The sequence below is a fragment of the Mytilus californianus genome, unplaced genomic scaffold (genome assembly GCF_021869535.1).
Source record: "Mytilus californianus isolate M0D057914Y unplaced genomic scaffold, xbMytCali1.0.p SCAF_4, whole genome shotgun sequence".
Taxonomy (NCBI): domain Eukaryota; kingdom Metazoa; phylum Mollusca; class Bivalvia; order Mytilida; family Mytilidae; genus Mytilus; species Mytilus californianus.
In genome coordinates, this window is record NW_026262690.1 from 86,394,537 (window position 1) to 86,413,340 (window position 18,804).

At 32.2% G+C, this 18,804-nt stretch overlaps 1 protein-coding gene across 5 annotated transcripts in view; it reads right to left on the bottom strand.

Moving 5' to 3' along the window:
* The window catches only part of LOC127738805 (calcium permeable stress-gated cation channel 1-like), a 54,883-nt gene extending 40,605 nt beyond the window's left edge, over positions 1–14,278 (bottom strand). For 4 of the 5 annotated variants that reach the window (XR_008000171.1, XM_052250188.1, XM_052250186.1 and 1 more), the window contains exons 1-4: positions 14,211–14,278; positions 3,438–3,613; positions 2,430–2,512; positions 469–504 (exon numbers count right to left, since the gene is read on the bottom strand). Coding sequence is in view for 4 of the 5 variants with exons in the window: in XM_052250188.1 (XP_052106148.1) it covers positions 469–504; positions 2,430–2,512; positions 3,438–3,578 (260 nt within the window). In the remaining variant the exon portion in view is untranslated. The remainder of the gene's footprint in view (positions 1–468; positions 505–2,429; positions 2,513–3,437; positions 3,614–14,210) is intronic. The other variant, XM_052250189.1, reaches the window with a different exon arrangement.
* Between the last annotated feature and the right edge of the window lie 4,526 nt (positions 14,279–18,804).

The window sequence follows — 18,804 nt, forward strand, 5'->3', positions numbered from 1 at the left end:
TGGAACAGCCTTTAATACTTTGACAGGAGCAAATGAGGTATAATCAAAAATTTGGCTTCCTTGAAAACACCAAATTTGGCTCCAACAAAAATTAATGAATCCAAAGTATATGTGAGCTGAAGTATAATATAATAGAGTTCCCACATTGAAAACTGGTCAATGGAAATGGCCTGCAGTAACTTCCAACCAGTAGACAGATTTTCCCGCCAAATGTACATGTACATGTATCCCACTAGCAAGCCATTTCTATATATTTATACATATGTTTTGATTATTAATTGTTATAAGCTCATAAGCAAGGTGTTTAACATTGTTATAATTAGGTTTAACAGCAGTTTTTATGGTGTTTTTTTTTCTCTTGGAAAAGTATAATAAACTTACTGTTTCTTTCCACTATAATTCAATATAAATGAAATACTTGACTATAATATATAAAATATAATAACTAATAAATAATAAAATTCCTACACATTGTAATCGCTTTTGGCCTTCTTTTCATCTAACCTGGTAAATAAAAAATACAACATAAATCTATACTGTGCACACATACATGTATATACATAAAATCCAGTGAAATTTCTCTTTGAACTGGTTCTCTCAGTTAAAGTTAGGGAGGGGAGGGGATCAGTAAATTTTTGCCTTTTGAGTGCTTATCTCCCCTTTGGCTTCTTTTCAGTGTGAAAGGGAAAAAGCTTAGTGATTTGGGAATTCAGGGGAGAGAAGTAGTCATGGCTTATATAAATTTATATATTGCGGATTCATTTATTTTCATGGGTACCAACTTTTGTGGATGAAGGAAAAAACATCTTTTTGTTGAATTTTGATTTCTTGGATTTTAACAAACTTTGCATAACAAACTTTGCATAAAAGCTTAAGAAAATTTCTGCTTAGTTGAACATTTATATTTTTGGTTCACCTATACCCATTAAATCCATGAAAATTAGTATCCCATGTATAATAATGAATCCACAGTAGACACATTTAAAATTTTTATGTAATTCAAAATCATAGCGACAGTTCAAAAAATATTTTTAATATGATTCATCTAAAATAGGATGGAAAATTTCACTGAATACAACAGATAAAATAATATTAACCACAAAACTAACATAGAACAAGTGTAAAAATGTTTAAAATCAAATAAATAGAACTACTATATTTAAACTCAATGTATATCTTTAAATGAAATAGGTAACAGTTGCAATGCTTGCTTATAGAATGTATGTTCTAACAAATGATTTTATCAATATTCTTTATCTATAAAGGAAACAGTTGTAAAACCTAAAGTCAAACAAGCGATTTTTTAATATATATACAAACTGCAAAAGTTCAACTTAAATACTTTATCGGAGAAAAAACAACAGGAAATGTACTACACACAATCCTAAACACAAGTTATTTATTTTCTACTTAATTGTTAACAATTTATATTTGTACATATAAGCAGATCTTTACATTTTTTAGGATTGCTTTTTGGCAATGGTGATCTAATTGAATGCCAAAAACTTAAACAGAAAAAGATAAATATAATAAAAGAACAGAGTTCCAATGTCCCCCGCTTGGCACATATTTTATCCATCCAGGGGCAATAACTAAAAAAAAAAACTTTTTTTTTGTTGTTCTTTAAAACAATTTATAAATAAAAAGCATGCGCGGAGGACAAATTTTTTTTTTTTATTGTATACTAAATATTTCAAACAGACCTTCAAGGGCATCACTTATAGTATACTATAAGTTTTATAAAAAATTGTACTCGTGAGAGCGCTAACGAGGCCATTTTCCATAAATTTAATATTTCCAAGGGTCATAACTCTTTTAAAAAAAATAGATTGTCCACCATTATAGAACTTGTCCAAGATATTGCTCATATTAACCTATAGTATATGTTTTATAAAATCTGGCAAGAATTGTACCCGTAAAAGCGCTAACGAGGCCATTTTCCATAAATTTAATAATTCCTAGGGTCATCTCTCTTTTAATAAAAGTCGATCGTCCACCATTATAAAACTTGTCCGAGATATTGCTGATATTAACCTATAGTGTATGTATTATAAAAATCTGGCAAGAATTGTACCTGTGAGAGCGCTAACGAGGCCATTTTCCATAAATTTAATATTTCCAAATGTATTAACTCTTTTAAAAAAAGTAGATCGTCCACCATAATAGAACTTGTCCGAGATATTGCTGATATTAACCTATAGTATAAGTTTTATAAAAATCTGGCAAGAATTGTACTTGTGAGAGTGCTAACAAGACTGGACGGACGGACACACGGACGGATGGACGCCCAGTATTTCCATGCCCCAAGCAACGCGTAACCCGGGGACAAAAATGGAAATAAAAATAAAATAATATTATCAGTGTATTACGTTACGACAATAAAATTAGCACATGTAATATAACAGACATTATACAAGGGGTGTTCATACTTCTCTTCTGTCCTACTGACGAGAGCAATTCTACCATAATCCCAGGCAATCTTTCTCACAAGGGCAAACAGGAGTAACAGAATCTGAAAAAGTAGGGGGGAAATCATATTCATTTGACTGATGTATTTGTATTTTATGCTGTTTTGAATTTTTCTGCATGTTTTAAATAGACCTTAAATTCAGAAATTTTTACGATTTTTATGAATTATTGCAAAATTTAATTTCCTTAAATAGTAATTTAATGAAACTTGCATTTTTGTTACTTCCATTTAGTAATTATTATTAGTCAGTTAAGTTTTTCTTAGGGGGAACTTTTTTATAAAGGTTATAAAGGTTATCTGGGTCAAAGGCTTTCTAACCCAATCATAATGTTATTTGAACAAGCTTTTAATACAATTGTGAGAAATTGAGAATCAAATTGGGCATTTTTTCCTATATTGTTTTTTTTTTTTTTTTTATTTATCATTTATATATTTTATTTTAGAGTTGTTTTATTTCTTTCTACTATGATCTTCCGGATATAAATAAGACTGTATTTTGTAAATGTTTACCTCTTTTTTTCACATGTAAATGTGACAAGAGCGTTTTTAAATAAAGCTTTATATCATATCATATATGTAACAGGAATCTTCTAAATTTAGGCATTTTGTAAGGTTCAGGCATTTTGAAAAATGCCTAGAAAATAGAAAGGCACTTTTCAAAGTACTGGAAATTATTTTATAGAATGAAATGTTCATAAAACTGAGCCATTGAAAGTATCCAATAACAGTCCAGTTTTACCTATGATCATTGCTTTTTTTTTCTTTTTTTTTTAATTCAACAATGCTCTTTCCTATATTGTAATGAATACAAAATAAAAATGAAAAAATAAATATTTTTCATGTACATTACACTTTTAAATTTTGAGTCATCATAAGTTGCTGAAAATTTTTCATGTGTATAGGCGAACAAGATTGTACATGATTCTTAAATATACTGGTGCATAACACATTTATACATTTTTCTTACCAGAAATCCAGCAACATTGACAGTGAGATTGAAGGGTACACCATTATATAAGTCCCAGAAATCATTGAGCCTGCCATAGGGTGTGGAATGGTTTCTCCCAGTCAGGACATCACAGGGCACGTTGAGAGAACTGTTAGACATTGTGATTCACTTGAGGTTCTAAACTAGACACCCATCTGAAAAGAAAATACAAATATCATGTTTTAGTAGTTGTGCATATAAGAAATAAAAATATTTTCAAAATATGAGAAATATTTGGAAAATATTCAGTAACTAATATTTGAATTTATCTCCAACTGTTTCTTAGTATTTTGTATCAAACTTGATTAATACTCATTCATTACTGCCTAATTATAGAAAAATTTTACAAAAATTCTTTAAGTTATTTAGTCAACTCCTTTTCTTTTGATTTATCTCACATCATTTGCACATTAACAATGACCTATAAGGATGTAAATTACTACGGAAAATCACATTTCTAAATATAATACTTTTTTATCATAAATAATTAAGTAGTCAATAATAAAATATATACAAAATAATTGAACAGTACTGACACACAAGATGCTCACTTCCACAAATAATGGGTTTACAGTGACGTTTGAGACCCGATTTTTTTTTTAATCCAACAAATGTTGAAGAGTTGAAACTAAGAAAAGGACCAACAAATTTAGAAAGCTAGCTTAGGAACCAAAGCTATACATAAGGGAGTTCATCAATGAATTCACAACTTATATTTCTCATTGTCTTCATACATGTTGTAATTACTTTAAGGATGTTCACTACTCTTGTTTTTGGACTTTTTGTCAGATATTCGGAGTCCTCTAGTTTTATCCATGTATAGTGCCAATACAAATTTTGCCTGCTAACCCCTACTTTTTCTTTTCATAATATTATTAGGTATAGTTTAAAAAGCCATTTTTGAAAATCTAATAAAATCCTTGTTATTTTTTAATAGTTTTTGAAAGAAAAAAGGTGTCAATTGTTAAATGTATAAAAATCTAGAGAGAATCATTTCCCGCCAAATTTTCAATTGAGTTTATCTCAAAAACAAGGACCCGGACCTTTCATTTGTTTATGCTTTTTAAAAGCTTGTTATTTTGAAACAGAGGAGCGAACATCCTTAAACAGCATCAATATATTTCAGCAAGCACTATAATGTAATGATCTACAAGACCAGGTTTAACCTCTAATACTAAGTAGTCCATCAGGAAATATATTGACAGTAATTGAACTTTAAGAACTAGAAGTCCACCAGCAGAAGTTTTAACCATTGAGGACTAGTAGTCCACCAGCAGAAGTTTTGACCATTGTGGACTAGTGGTCCATCAGCAGAAGTATTAACCTTAGAGGACTAGTAGTCCACCAACAGAGGAAGTGACATTGAAAAAAACAATGTAGTCCACCAGCAGACATTTTGGCCTTTGATGACTTAAAAGTCAACTGAGTTGAAGTTTGATTCAGCAGATGCTTTAAAGCAATAATTTATGTAATGCTTTATCGCTATTTTTAGAATTACTATCCATTCACAAGCACTTTACAAGGTCTATAAATGTGTATAATGAATACAGCAATAATTTAATTGTTCCTTCAACGGCCTTAACTGCAAACAAAACTCCTGACATGAAAATAACCCGATATATATCCAGTATCTACTGCTTATACAATGTACACAATGTACCTTTTTTCATCTTATTTTTTGCTTTGACAAAAATATAGATTGCACCTAACAACTAAAGCTCATACTATACTGCCTTAACATGCTTCTAGTCTTACCATATGTTAAAGAATTCACATAACTGACACTCAGACAGCCATTATATTCAAATGCTAATATGTCTGACCAATATCAGAGGACCTCTTAACAAGAAAATCTGATTGGAAAGTTGATTAATACAAACATAACTCTAAATGGATAATCAATAAGACTAGAAGTCAAACCTCCCACTAAATACTGCTGTAACTAATCACCAATTGTTAGAACAGGTATAATTACCCAATAAACATAACTGTAAGCTATACTTGTTGAAATTGGAAAAAATTACAAGCAAGAACAATTAGCCATGCAGCTTTGAGGTACATGTAGTAAACATCAGCTTCAGAGCTTAAAAAAAAAAGAACATATGAAATTGTTAAAAATGTGACTTAATGTCAAATTGAGTAATGAATGTCTTACCATGAGATGTTAAAATGACCACAATAAAGAGAATACAGTGTAGTACAAACAGTGTATTGATTTGCTATTACTACACCCTCCCCACACTGATCAATATTCATTCATCACATCACCATGTTGGCCAGATCAATATTATAATTTACAATCAAATATTAATGTATAGAGCCATAATGAACTTATTTATCAATATTTTTTTCTGTCTCAAAACTGATTTAAATGGATAATGGATTAACCCTTAAAGACTAGGCAATTTGAGATATGGTTAATGTATCAACATTACATCCTTCTCTAAAGATCCTTTAACTTTTGATGCTACTTCAGAAGATTATTATAATCTTATAGTACACAGTTGTCTACATATCAATTATACTGGGTGTAAAAATATCATTGAAAGTTAATTTTAAATACAATTAAAAATCAACACAATTATGTCATTGTATGTTGTATTCTTATTCTAAATGTAAGATAAAATACATTTTTACTGTCTGCAATTTCATCAACAGATTTAGCTGAATAGAATATTTATCAAATTAAAATATACAGATAATGAAAACTTGTCTAGCCTCAAGACTTATTTGGGGAATATAACTATACATGCAAATTAGTAATCAGATGTTAAACATTCAAATGCATTGTTAAACACATAGCAGTCCCAGTGGTGCTTTGTATTTTATTAAATGGAAACATGTTTAATATGGAAATTATACTAAATGTTATACCGGTAATATCTACAATATTTATTTTCAATAATAGAGGACAACTTGCTGATTTGTAATCAGATAATGCATTTCAATGCTATTTTTAAATGGTTTGTATTCATTTAAATGGAAATTGTATACATGTGTTTATAATATGAGTGTCAACACTGAGGCTGTGAGTTTGAACCCAGCATGTGGTAGGTGCATTCAACTCCAATCTTAATTGACTAGGTTTATCATTTTACTGCCAAAGGTTGGTGGTTCTCTCCAGGCACTCTGGCTTCCTACATCAATAAAAATTGACCACCATAACATAGCCAAAAGTGCTGAAAATGGCTTTAAACACAAATCAGTCAATCAACCATATTTATAATATGATATAAGATCTAAACTACATGTTTAAACATGTTTGTTTTCCAATAGAAAGAAACTGCTGACAATGATTTGGGTATAATTAAAACAATTACAAATTTAATGAAACAGTAGTAAATAAAAAATTCAAGTGAAGCAGATTAAAGCAACTATAGGTCACAGTAATAAATATCACACATGGTGTTGCTTTTAAGGATACAGACTCCCATTATTAACTGATTAACACATCTAGAATGATAAAGAATAAACTTAATGCCTTTTTTTACTTCATTTTATTTTTGGGTTTCTGCTTCACAGTAATAATAAAATTTCCTTTTGTTTCTGTGCAAAATTATATTTAGTTGTCATTCATCAAACATCAGAAAAATTGCAACACAGTTAAAAATAAATGAGAGGGCAACATAATGTAGTTATAATTTGTAACCATGTACAAAATGTACTATATTGTAAAATACATGTGTTTACTAACATGTCTAATTGCTAGAAGGTGTTATTCTACAAAAACAATGTCACTTTCAGTTTCACGTAAAAATAGAACATAAAGAAAGAAATAACTTTGATTGCAGTATTTGGTAAATAGATCCTAAAGAAGACCATGTACATGTACATTTTGGGGCATATTTGGACCTGTAAATTCATTGAAAAATAAAAATAAGATGTATGATACCATTGCTAATCCCATTATTAAAATTTATTGAGAAAGAAATGAAACCTTTCCCCAGAATGATTTCCTCTTTGTCAGGCTATTTAAATTTTTGCAAGTTCACATGTCCCGTTGTACAAATACAATAGCTATTGTTCTCTGTGAAGTTTATTCAATGGGACCTTTAATAAAAGGTTTTCAGAAAATGAAATCATTTGCTTACCCTTAATGACACAGTTTGGCTGTAGCATCATAAGAAATAATCTAAAGTAGTACATGTACATGAAGCAACTAGAGGCTCTAAAGAGCCGGTGTCGCTCACCTGCATCTTCCATTATGACAACTTTTTTGTCAAAATCATCTAAGGGGAATAACTCTATTAAGAGTTAACTGACAATTTCAGTCATGTTGACATGTTTGTAGATCTTATCCTGCTGTTAATTTTTCCTTTTTAAAGTTTCTATTTATAGATTATAGTTTTCAAGATAAGAGGCAATAATGCATAAAAATTATTATTTAAGGGCAATAACTCAAATAACATGTTGACTGAAGATTTCAGCCATTTCGGCACATTTGTAGATCTTGTCTTGCTGATCATTTGTGCTATTCAATGTTTCTATCTATCTATTACAGTTTTCAAGATAATAGGCAATAAAATGCTCCGCAGGGCGCAGCTTGATATGACCGCAGAGGTCGAACCCTGAACAGTTGGGGCAAGTATGGACACAACATTCAAGCTTGATACAGCTCTGAATTTGGATTGTGATTAAATATTTGACACAGCATAGGTTTCTGACACAGAATGAATGTGGTCTAAGAACTTAAAATTTTTAAATTGGACATTCACCTATTATGGTCCACATCCAAAATCTAAATACATGGTTAGATTCAGCATATCAAAGAACCCCAAGAATTCAATTTTTGATGAAATCAAACAAAGTTTAATTTTGGACCCTTTTGATCTCAATGTGGACAAAGTTGATAAGGGGGCCCAAAAATCAAAAATCTAAATACATGGTTAGATTCAGCATATCAAAGAACCCCATATATTCAATTTTTGTTGAAATCAAACAAAGTTTAATTTTGGACCCCGATTTGGACCAACTTGAAAACTGGGCCCATAATCAAAAATCTAAATACATGTTTAGATTCAGCATATCAAAGAACCCTAAAAATTCAATTTTTGTTAAAATCAAACTAAGTTTAATTTTGGAACCTTTGGACGTTTATGTAGACCAATTTGAAAACGGAACCAAAAATTAAGAATCTAAATACACGGTTAGATTCGGCATATCAAAGAACCCCAATAATTCAATTTTTGATGAAATCAAACAAAGTTAAATTTTGGTCCTTTGGACCTCAATGTGGACCAATTTAAAAATGGGGCCCAAAATCCAAAAACTTAATACACGGTTAGATTCAGCATATTAAAGAACCCCAAGAATTCAAGAATAAAACCCCATTGAAATTGATCAAGAAATAAGCAATTATAGGAAGTATCTTCTTTTGCACAATACTGTGCAATTGAATATTTCTTGCTATTGCGCAATACTGTACAATTGACAATTTCTTGCTATTGCGCAATATTGTGCTATTGGATATTTCTTGCTATTGGGCAATACTGTGCAATTGAAAATTTCTTGCTATTGCGCAATACTGTGCAATTGAAGATTTCTTGCTATTGTGCAATACTGTGCAATTGAAAATTTCTTGCTATTGTACAATACTTATTATATAATAATTTACACATCCTGTTTGGTGTGTATCTCCTACCATATCATTATTATTTGCTTTTAAATATAAATAATCAGTAATAACCAACTTAAAATGGAAAATTTTAAAAGAAAAAAAAAGGAAAAAAAGAAAAAAAAAAGAAAAAAAAAAAAATCCCCCCCCCCAAATTTTTTGAACCCCCTTATGATTCATCACCCCCCAAACTCAATCCCAGCCTTTCCTTTGTGGTATGGTACCTTGCAGTACAATTTCAGAGAGATCCATATACTTGAACACAAGTTATTGTCTGGAAACTAGAAAAATGCTTATTTTTGGCCCCTTTTTGGCCCCCAATTCCTAAACGTTTCGGGCAATTACCCCCAAACTCAATTCCAGCTTTCCCTTTGTGATATGGAACCTTGTAGTACAATTTCAGAAAATATCCAAACACTTACACACAAGTTATTGTCATGAAACTAGAAAAATGCTTGTTTTTTTCCCCTTTTTTAGGCCCCTAATTCCTAAAATTTTGAGGCAATTACCCCCAAAATCAATCCCAGCATTCCTTTTGTGATATGGAACCTTGTGGTACAATGTCAGAGAGATCCATACACTTACACACAAGTTATTGTCTGGAAGTTACAAAAATGCTTATTTTTGGCCTCTTTTTGGCCCCTAATTCCTTAACTGTTGGTACTATAACCCCCAAAATCAATCCCAACCTTCCTTTCGTGGTATTGAACCTTATGGTAAAATTTCATGGAGATCCATTCACTTAAACTAAAGTTAGAGTGCGAAAACCAATGTGTCTTCGGACAATGCCGGACGATGACGACGACAACGTCATACCAATATACGACCAAAAAATTTTCAATTTTTGCGGTCGTATAAAAATTGGGAAAATCGTCATTAAAGGGCAATAACTTTAATACGGAGTCAACTAACGATTTCGGTTATGTTGACTTATTTGTAGATCTTGTCTTGCTGATCATTTTTGCTTTTAAAGTTTCTATCTATCTATTATAGTATTTAAAATATTAGGCACTTATGAAAAAAATTGGTAAAAATTGTCATTAAAGGGCAATTACTCTAATAAGGAGTCGTTTGGCGATTTTGGCCATGTTTGACTTATTTGTAGATCTTGTCTTGCTGATCATTTTTGCTTCTTGAAGTTTCTATCTATCTATTACAATTTTCAAGATAATGGGCAAAAATTTTTAAAAATGGTAAAATTTGTCATTCAAAGGCAATATAACTCCTATAAGAAGTCGTCTGAAAGTTTTGACTTAAATAGACAATAGGTAGAACATTTTTGGCCCTGTCAGATTTTCTCTATTTATAGTAGTTTTTTAAATAATAGGCAAATCTTGCATTTTACCCCTATGTTCTATTTTTAGCCATGTTGGCCATCTGGGTTGACAGTCAGGGTCATCAAACATTATTCAAACTAAATACCATAATGATGATTGTGACCAATTTGGTAGAATTTGGCCATTTTTAATAATTTAACATATAGCACAAGAATTGCTTAAATAATAATTTATCAGTGAATAGATACAAAATACACTTCTGTGTTCTCAAAAAAGATAGAACTCAAGGTTCTAACATAAACATCATTGAATGTTTAGAGCTATTTTCCTAATGCTTGTAGTTTAAAGGTTTGGTTGGCTTGCTTGCTTTGTTTGAATAAATTTTTGCTCAAGCATTGTAATTTAGACTGACATCTGCAATCAATAGATAGGCGGGGCTTCAGCCTGTATACATTATACTCTGCATTATACTTAACATCCAATAACATTTAAGTATACAAGCTGAAGCCCCGCCTATCTATTGATTGCAGATGTCAATCTTAATTACAATGCTTGAGCAAACATTTATACAAACAAAGCAAGCAAGCAAGCCAACAAAACCTTTTAACAACAAGCATTAGGAAAATAGCTCTAAACAAAACTGCAATAATTTATTTAAGTACATATATTCAACATAAAAACAGTTTTTGAAATACATATGATTTCAATGCAAATTTGAAGAAAAGCATGTTTAAGAATGTGGTCTTCAGGAAGTGGGTGCTGGGCATCTGGTTGTTGCCATAGGTTATCAATGCACCCAGGAACAGGGTACATTCCACATATTTTTAAAATTGACCCTCTAGACACATAATTGGAAATGCATCGAACAAACATAGTACACTGTACTGTTTAAGTGTTTTTGAAAAAGAAATATTTGATAATAGATGGTCTAATCATTTATATATAAGTAGTTCAATTACTGTATCACTATCCTGTCACCAGTGGGGTTGTTAGTTTTGAACCCCTCACATGATACCGTAGATGTGTTTGACTCCAATCTTAATTGACTAGCATTGTCAGTTTGTCTACTCAAGGTCAGTGGTTCCCTCTGGGCACACCAGCTTCCTCCTTGAAATAGCCAATAGTGCTGGATGTGGCGTTAAACAGCAATCAATCAATCAATCAATTGATAATAGGTTTTAATTGGAAACATATCAATGGCCAGAGGTGTAAATGAACAGGAACAATTGCAGAGTGCCTGACACCTTTTTCGGTAACAAGATGATTTCGATATTTTTTTCATTATTGTGTTAGATTTTTTTTAGTGTCTGGAATGACATTTTATATTTTTTTCTGGGGAAATATTTTCTCATCTTAAACTACAACAAAATCGTTAAAGTCATTTTCTTGAAATACCTGCATTAGTAAGAAATGTGTGGTGATTGCATTCATTAACAATTTTAATATTGATAAAGTGTTCAAATAACTCACTACTCCTATACTAAATGCTGGAAATTGTGCTGACCCAATTTGAAGAATTACAGAGGAAAACCTTTTTTTCTTGTTTTGGAATTTAACTTTTACATCATTTATATTTTGGCTGTTTGCAAAATTTGGATGAAATAAATCCATCTACATGATCTATTACTGTGTAACATAATTTTACATTATAGATGTATGTGTAATATATAGATAATAGTCTTTGTACTTATGTTGTACTGGTATACCACTGTCCCAGGTTAGAGGGTGGGTTGGCACTTCAAACTAGTTTAACCCCACCACATTCTGTATGTGCCTGTCCCAAGTCAGGAGCCTGTAATTCAGTGGTTGTCGTTTGTTGCTGTATCTCATATTTGTTTTTCTGTAAATTTTGTAAATCAGGCTGTTAGTTTTCTTGTTTGAATTTGTCATTTTAGGGCCTCATATAGCTGCCTATGCAGTATGGGTTTTGCTCATTGTTGAAGATCGTACGGTGACCTATAGCTATTAACTTCTATGTCATTTGGTCTCTGGTTGAGCTTTAATTCTAACTTATTTATATTATGTTTATCCCTGTATATATTTATATACAAGACCTGTAACAGAATTGTCTATTCACAACGGGAGATATAAACATTTTCAGCTGTAGTTTGGACCTCATAACTAGAAAATCTTTGTCAAAATTTTATTGAAGTTTTTTGTATTCATTTTACTGTAATAATAAAACAACATACCTTCCATTTTTGTAAGATTAGATCATTACAATCATGACAATAAATGAGTTCTCTTAACAAGATAATAGAAAAACTTTGGCAATTTTTCATATTAAAACTTACAATGGTTACATACCATCATATTTAAGTGCTAACAATGACCTATATAAGTTTAGGAAGACAGAATGTTCAAAAAAGGTAAAACTTTATTCAAACATAATTTTTAACAAAATTAAACTGTTTTAACTAAAATTTAGGTAAATACATTTTATAATAGAGTTAATATTATTAATTCATTTACCAATCATAGACAAAATGTCTTACTTTTGGTAGCTAAATGACTCAAAGCCAATCAACCTGGAGCAAACAGGTGATCAGGGCGAAATGACCTGTTCCCTTAATGGCAATACCAACGGGCCTTCATTTACTTTCGAAATTCACAATTTATCAAGTAGAGCAATACAATACTAACAACAGCCCTTAAACCTACCCAAAACCTAAAGTAAAGCCTTACCTAACCCTAACCATAAACATGATAAACTGTACTTAAACCGAAATTAAAGTAAATGATTTAAATGTTCCAAAAGGGACCATATATGGTATAAGGGTTTATTTTGGTCTACACTGGGGCTCTTGTTTTTTGTTTGTTGTTTTGTAAATAAATCAGGCCTTGGTTTTCTAAATTGAATTGTTTTTCAAAATGTTATGTTGGGGACTTTCATAGCTAGCTGTGTGGTATGGGTTTTGCTCATTTTTGAAGGTCTTACAGTGACCTATAGTTGCTTACAACTACATTATTTGGCCTCTGGTGGATAGTCATTTCATTGGCAATCATACCACATCTCCTCTTTTTATAATTACTAATATAATAATGTTAAAAAAAGCTTCAACATCAGGCAGAAAAGTTTTTTATGGTTTTTGTTTTTTTGCAGTACCTTTTTCTTTAAAGTGTGGCGGACAACAAATGAAACATTAAGTGTTAAAATTCAAAAGCGGTGCAGGGAAATTTAAGCATGATGGTGCACAGCGCACCCCATACTACAATAGGTCAAGGTAATCACTGCATGTATGAAAAGTTAATAATTCATTTCATTTTGTAACTGTGTTATCAAATCATAGTGTTATGTCCATAAATGAGGTTAGGAATGCCCTTTATCGTCAAGCGTCAAACGTCTTTTTTCGCCACCGTTAGCATAAAATGAGACTTATTTTTTTATCGCCATTCATCAAATCTCATTTTGTAGCTACTGTTAGCGTCAAATGAAGTAAAATGTTTATAGTTAATGTTATTTTGACAAATATATTATAATCATTGCCATTGTCATGTGGGTTACCCCATTACTATACCCTCATCAATAGACAATATGTTAATGACATTCTGCCAATCAACATGATCAAGGATCTTAATTAACTCTTTAATTGAAATAATAAATAATCTTCCTCTTCTGTTTTGTGTACACCGATAGGATGGCAATGGTAAAACGGTTCAAATTGAGAGGTTGTCTTGTAATCATTCGTTTTGTGACAGATTTTTATCTCCATACCTGTCAGACATTTATGATGATCTGTTGTCACAAGACGTTTGAAAAGCTGAATATTATACGGATCCAACAAAACAATTTTTTTCTGTAAATATATGTGATCATTATACTTTTTTCTGAAAAAAATCAATGTACGACGTACAACTTACGACTGTTAAATAGTTATAATGTTCGGAACTGTTGTTGAAAGTGTTTTGCTGTCTGCACTATTTTACACCGGAAATGATAAAAGTAACTACGAACTCGAATGCGGACCCATAAGTTGTAAATAATTTTAGTGTTTAGGTTACCAAGAGAGCCCACGAGTTTCCAACCTCGCTTACTATATGATTTAGAAAATTTACATCTACATTTAAATGATTTTCAGAATATTCAATATGTTGAATCATATTTGCAATTAAAAAAAACTAACAAAAAGGATATAAATTGCTTACATGCACAGTGCACTATTAAAAAAAAAACATTTTCGTATTAAATCATTTTAATTCCAACAAGAATCTCCCAGAAAAATAGTTAACTTAGCTTGAAGTGCGAACAGCTATAGTTGGAATCAGTCAAAGTAACTCGGCCGAGTCTCCACTTTAGCGATATCATAAAAACAAACGTTGACTCATACCACATCTTCCTATATCTATTTACAAACTCTTCGGTAATACACTAGAGACAGTTATAAAGCCAGCAAATACCTATAGGAGTAACAATCAGTAACCTGGGATTAACACATCGGTAATACAGTTGACAAAGGAAATAGAACATTAGAGTTTATCCGCAGAAATCTAAAAGGCTGCACGAAACCTGAAAAGGTGGCTACAAATGTTTCCATGGTAAGACCTGCAGTGGAATATACATGCACAGTATGGGATCCAACAAAACAAAATACGATAAAGACAATGGAACAGGTACAGAAAAGTATAGCAAGATTTGTGAATAAATTAACAACTACACAGACCGAACACCTGTCTGTTTCACAAATATGGTTAAACATTAAAATGGGAAAGTCCTGAAGAACGGAGGAAAACAAACAGATAGGTATGCTATTCAAGATTCAACATGGCAGATTGTTTTCTTAACAATTTTTTTTATCATTATTGATTTTTTTAGAATAAATTTTATTTGCAGAGTTGCTTTATAAATAATAGTTCAAGAAAAATACCAAAATGCTTTTTAAAATAAGTGTTTTCAAATCAAAGAAAAAAAAATCTCAAAACTAAAATTGTGACTTTTTGTCCCGTGACTTTTTTCCCGGGACTTTCTGTCCTACATTCAAAAAATTACTCGGTAATCGGAGTACAAACTTTGTGCTCAAAACACCCGGCTATCCAGTATCATGATTGGTTGATTTCTGCGTCTGAGTAATATAATCGTACTCCAAATTTGTATGACTATAAGGCCTGGTTGGAATTAATTGGGACGTGAAATCAAATACTTTGTTCTAGCGAGAGTACCACCATAACTGCATGTTTAAAGCCGTCTGTGAGCACCGCTTACAGCACGTTAAAGAATCCTTGCAGCAACTCCTTTAGGTGTCCTTTAATAGGTGAATTATTGCAGAGCTAAATTTCTGTCCAACATACATTGTATTGAAGTTTTCCAGTTACTGTCTTACTTTATAGTCCAGTGTCATGGTCGCTGAGGCACTTTGAAGTATCTACTTATATATTTCATTGTTACTTTGTTCTTTCCTGTATATGCATGTAATATTTTCCACTGGACATGTAACATAAATCAACCGGAATTCCTTCTGAAAGATTGACAGACTTTCTGATGTCAGTAATTCCATCAACCCCGAAGTCACGCGATTCAATATGTTTTTTGTGAAAATAAGATAAATCTTACAGTGAAAACAAAATTAATGGCCGTCTCGTTAAGTGTATTTTAAAGCCGAAAATTAAACTTTCAAGGATTTTGAAAAAGGATGCATCACCACTATAGTAGCTGTCTTTACGTTATGGGTAAGAAATATTTTTATTATAAGATTAGAATTGGAGTTATAAGCCAAAGAAAGATTCTCGAAAGACTTGCATCTTGTTAGCTTTGTTTACGACATACCATTTAGTTCTATTTCTTTTTATTTAATCAAGTGGATATTACATTTACACCAAGTCCCCATACTGGTAGTCGAATCCGATCGAATGAAAGCCATAATCGCCAGCTCCAATCTGTTGGTCAATTTTAAAGACTTCTTAATTTCTGCGACTACATTCCGTAATTGTTTAAAATACTTTGAGGATTAATAAACGGGCGATTCTCTATAAACAGACATCGTGAAATTAAGTTGATCGAGTTGAAAACAGTGTGGCATTGGTGACGCATAGCTCCCATCGAAACTCTACATAAAAATCACATTTTCTCTTCTTGTCTGAAAGAGGGACGAAAGATACCAGAGGGTCAGTCAAACTCATAGGTCGAAAACAAACTGACAACGCCATGGCCAAAAATAAAAAGACAAACAGACAAATAATAGTACAGATGACACAACATAGAAAACCAAAGACTAAGCAACACGAAGCCCACCAAAAACTGGGGATGATCTCACGTGCTCCGGAAGGGTAAGCAGATCCTGCTCCACATGTGGCACCCGTCGTGTTGCTTATGTTATTACAAATCCGGTAAATAGTCTAATTCGGTAAGTCACATTTTGAAACTGCTAGGCCAACTAAACCCGTCAGGAATAGTGTATGGAAAGGTCTCTGCAAATCATCCACATTTGTTTCTGATCGAATGAAAACACGGCTGCTAGTGCAAATTTTTGACTAATGAGCTGTTAAAAAAGATCTTGTCAACTTAAACCATAGGTTTTGAAACTTTCGGGATTTGAACTGGAGTTAAATATGTCAAGAGTAAAGTTCTCTTCAGCGATAAAGAGGTATATTTTCTAGTTGAGTATTTTGGGGTACTAGGAGCCTTTAGTTTTATGATTATCTTAGGTTTATTTGGCACATATATATATGCATATAGTCAAAATTCATTTTCTATTTAGCAATACAACTTTAATAGATAACCGCTGGAACTAAAGATGAGACTGACGGGTGTGCTGTGTGACTGTCCTACGTAAATCTACGTTCATCACTACATAATCATCATTAGCGGACCCAGAGATGGAACCCACTAAATAGCGTGTTCGCTTATCATTTGAAGTTCATCATCTTGGAACGAAGGACCCGTTAAGGATCCACCTCCTTTCTCCGTTTTTGTTTTAATCACGTAGACATCTACGAAATTGAGACCCACTTTTTTTCAGGTGGCACTCCCTAGTACCATCCCTCTTTGAATTCTACACCCAATGCCTTCTTTTTCTTCCCTTGACCTCATTGAGGATGTGGGGATGTTATAATCAGACGAAAATGTCTTTTTTTTTCTCTTTTCTTTAGTTTTTTTTTTGGTCCGTTTTTCTGTAGCATTGGCCCATTATGATCTATTATGTAAACTCAATCTAGACCCTCATGTATTGCATGACGAGTAACTGTTTAGCTAAGGAGTCATTGAACCGGTTACCCGTGCCCATCAACACAACTTCAATGAGAGTGAAATAGACATCTTAATCTCACCAAAAGTATTACCAGGATTGAATGACAAGCGATCATGTCGTTCTGAATCGCCTCGGATCTGGGTAAGTTGTGAATATAAACATGGAAGAAATTTACACCATGCTTCCGTGATACGAACAAAATATTGGAACTTAATTACCAAAGTCTCAAAACTGTTTTAAATTAATATATAAAAGCATGAAAAGACACCGACAAACCCCGGCGAAATATCTCCGTGAATTAAGACAGTTGGACGTAGATTTAAGCCTTCTCTGCGAGTACCCAACTATCTCCTACTGTCTTGCTCATATAAAGGGAGACAGACAGAAGTAGATTTCATCTTGTTCTGTGAGTTTCCAACTATCTCCTACTGTCTTGCTCATGTAGAGGGAGACAGACAGACTTAGATTTGAGCTTGTTCTGCGAGTTCCCAACTATCCCCTACTGTCTTGCTCATGTAGAGTGAGACAGACAGACTTAGATTTGAGCTTGTTCTGCGAAGTCCCAACTATCTCCTATATACTGTCTTGCTCGTGTAGAGGGAGCATATGACAGACTTAGATTTGAGCTTGTTCTGCGAGTTCCCAACTATCTCCTACTGTCTTGCTCATGTAGGATGAGAACCAATAACTCAGCTAAAAACGAATAGTAAAAATGTGCATCTGTTCTTATTGTAAGATTGATAATTTTGCATAGCAATGAGATTTTTGTTTGTTTGTTAGAAATCATCTTTTGAAATTCGAGTATTTCTAAGTTGATTATTTTAACTGTGTTTTCAAAACTGTAATGAGTCACTAAAAGTGTAAAATTCTAGTTCATAAAGCTATTATCATATCTTTTCCTATCGGAAATTTCCACCTTTTATATACATGTAGTTACAAATATATCATAAGGCTGCACACGTCACTCATATGCACTAGGGTGGCATCGATCTGTGTCCAAAATATATTTTTTAAATAATAAAGATGGTTCTATTATTAATTTTGTTGATAATGTTTTGGAAATCGCAGACTGTCTATGTTAATTAATACAGACCTTAACACATTTCAGTGCTTCCTGCTGATTCACAGATGAAAAAGACACATTTCAGAAATAGAGTTATTCCTCTTTGAACTGTCACTTGGGTTGGGGCTAAACATAGCTCCTTCGCTAGTGATGTCTTTTGTGTAAACCTATAGGATTCTAATCTTAATTTACATTAATTTACATGAAAAAG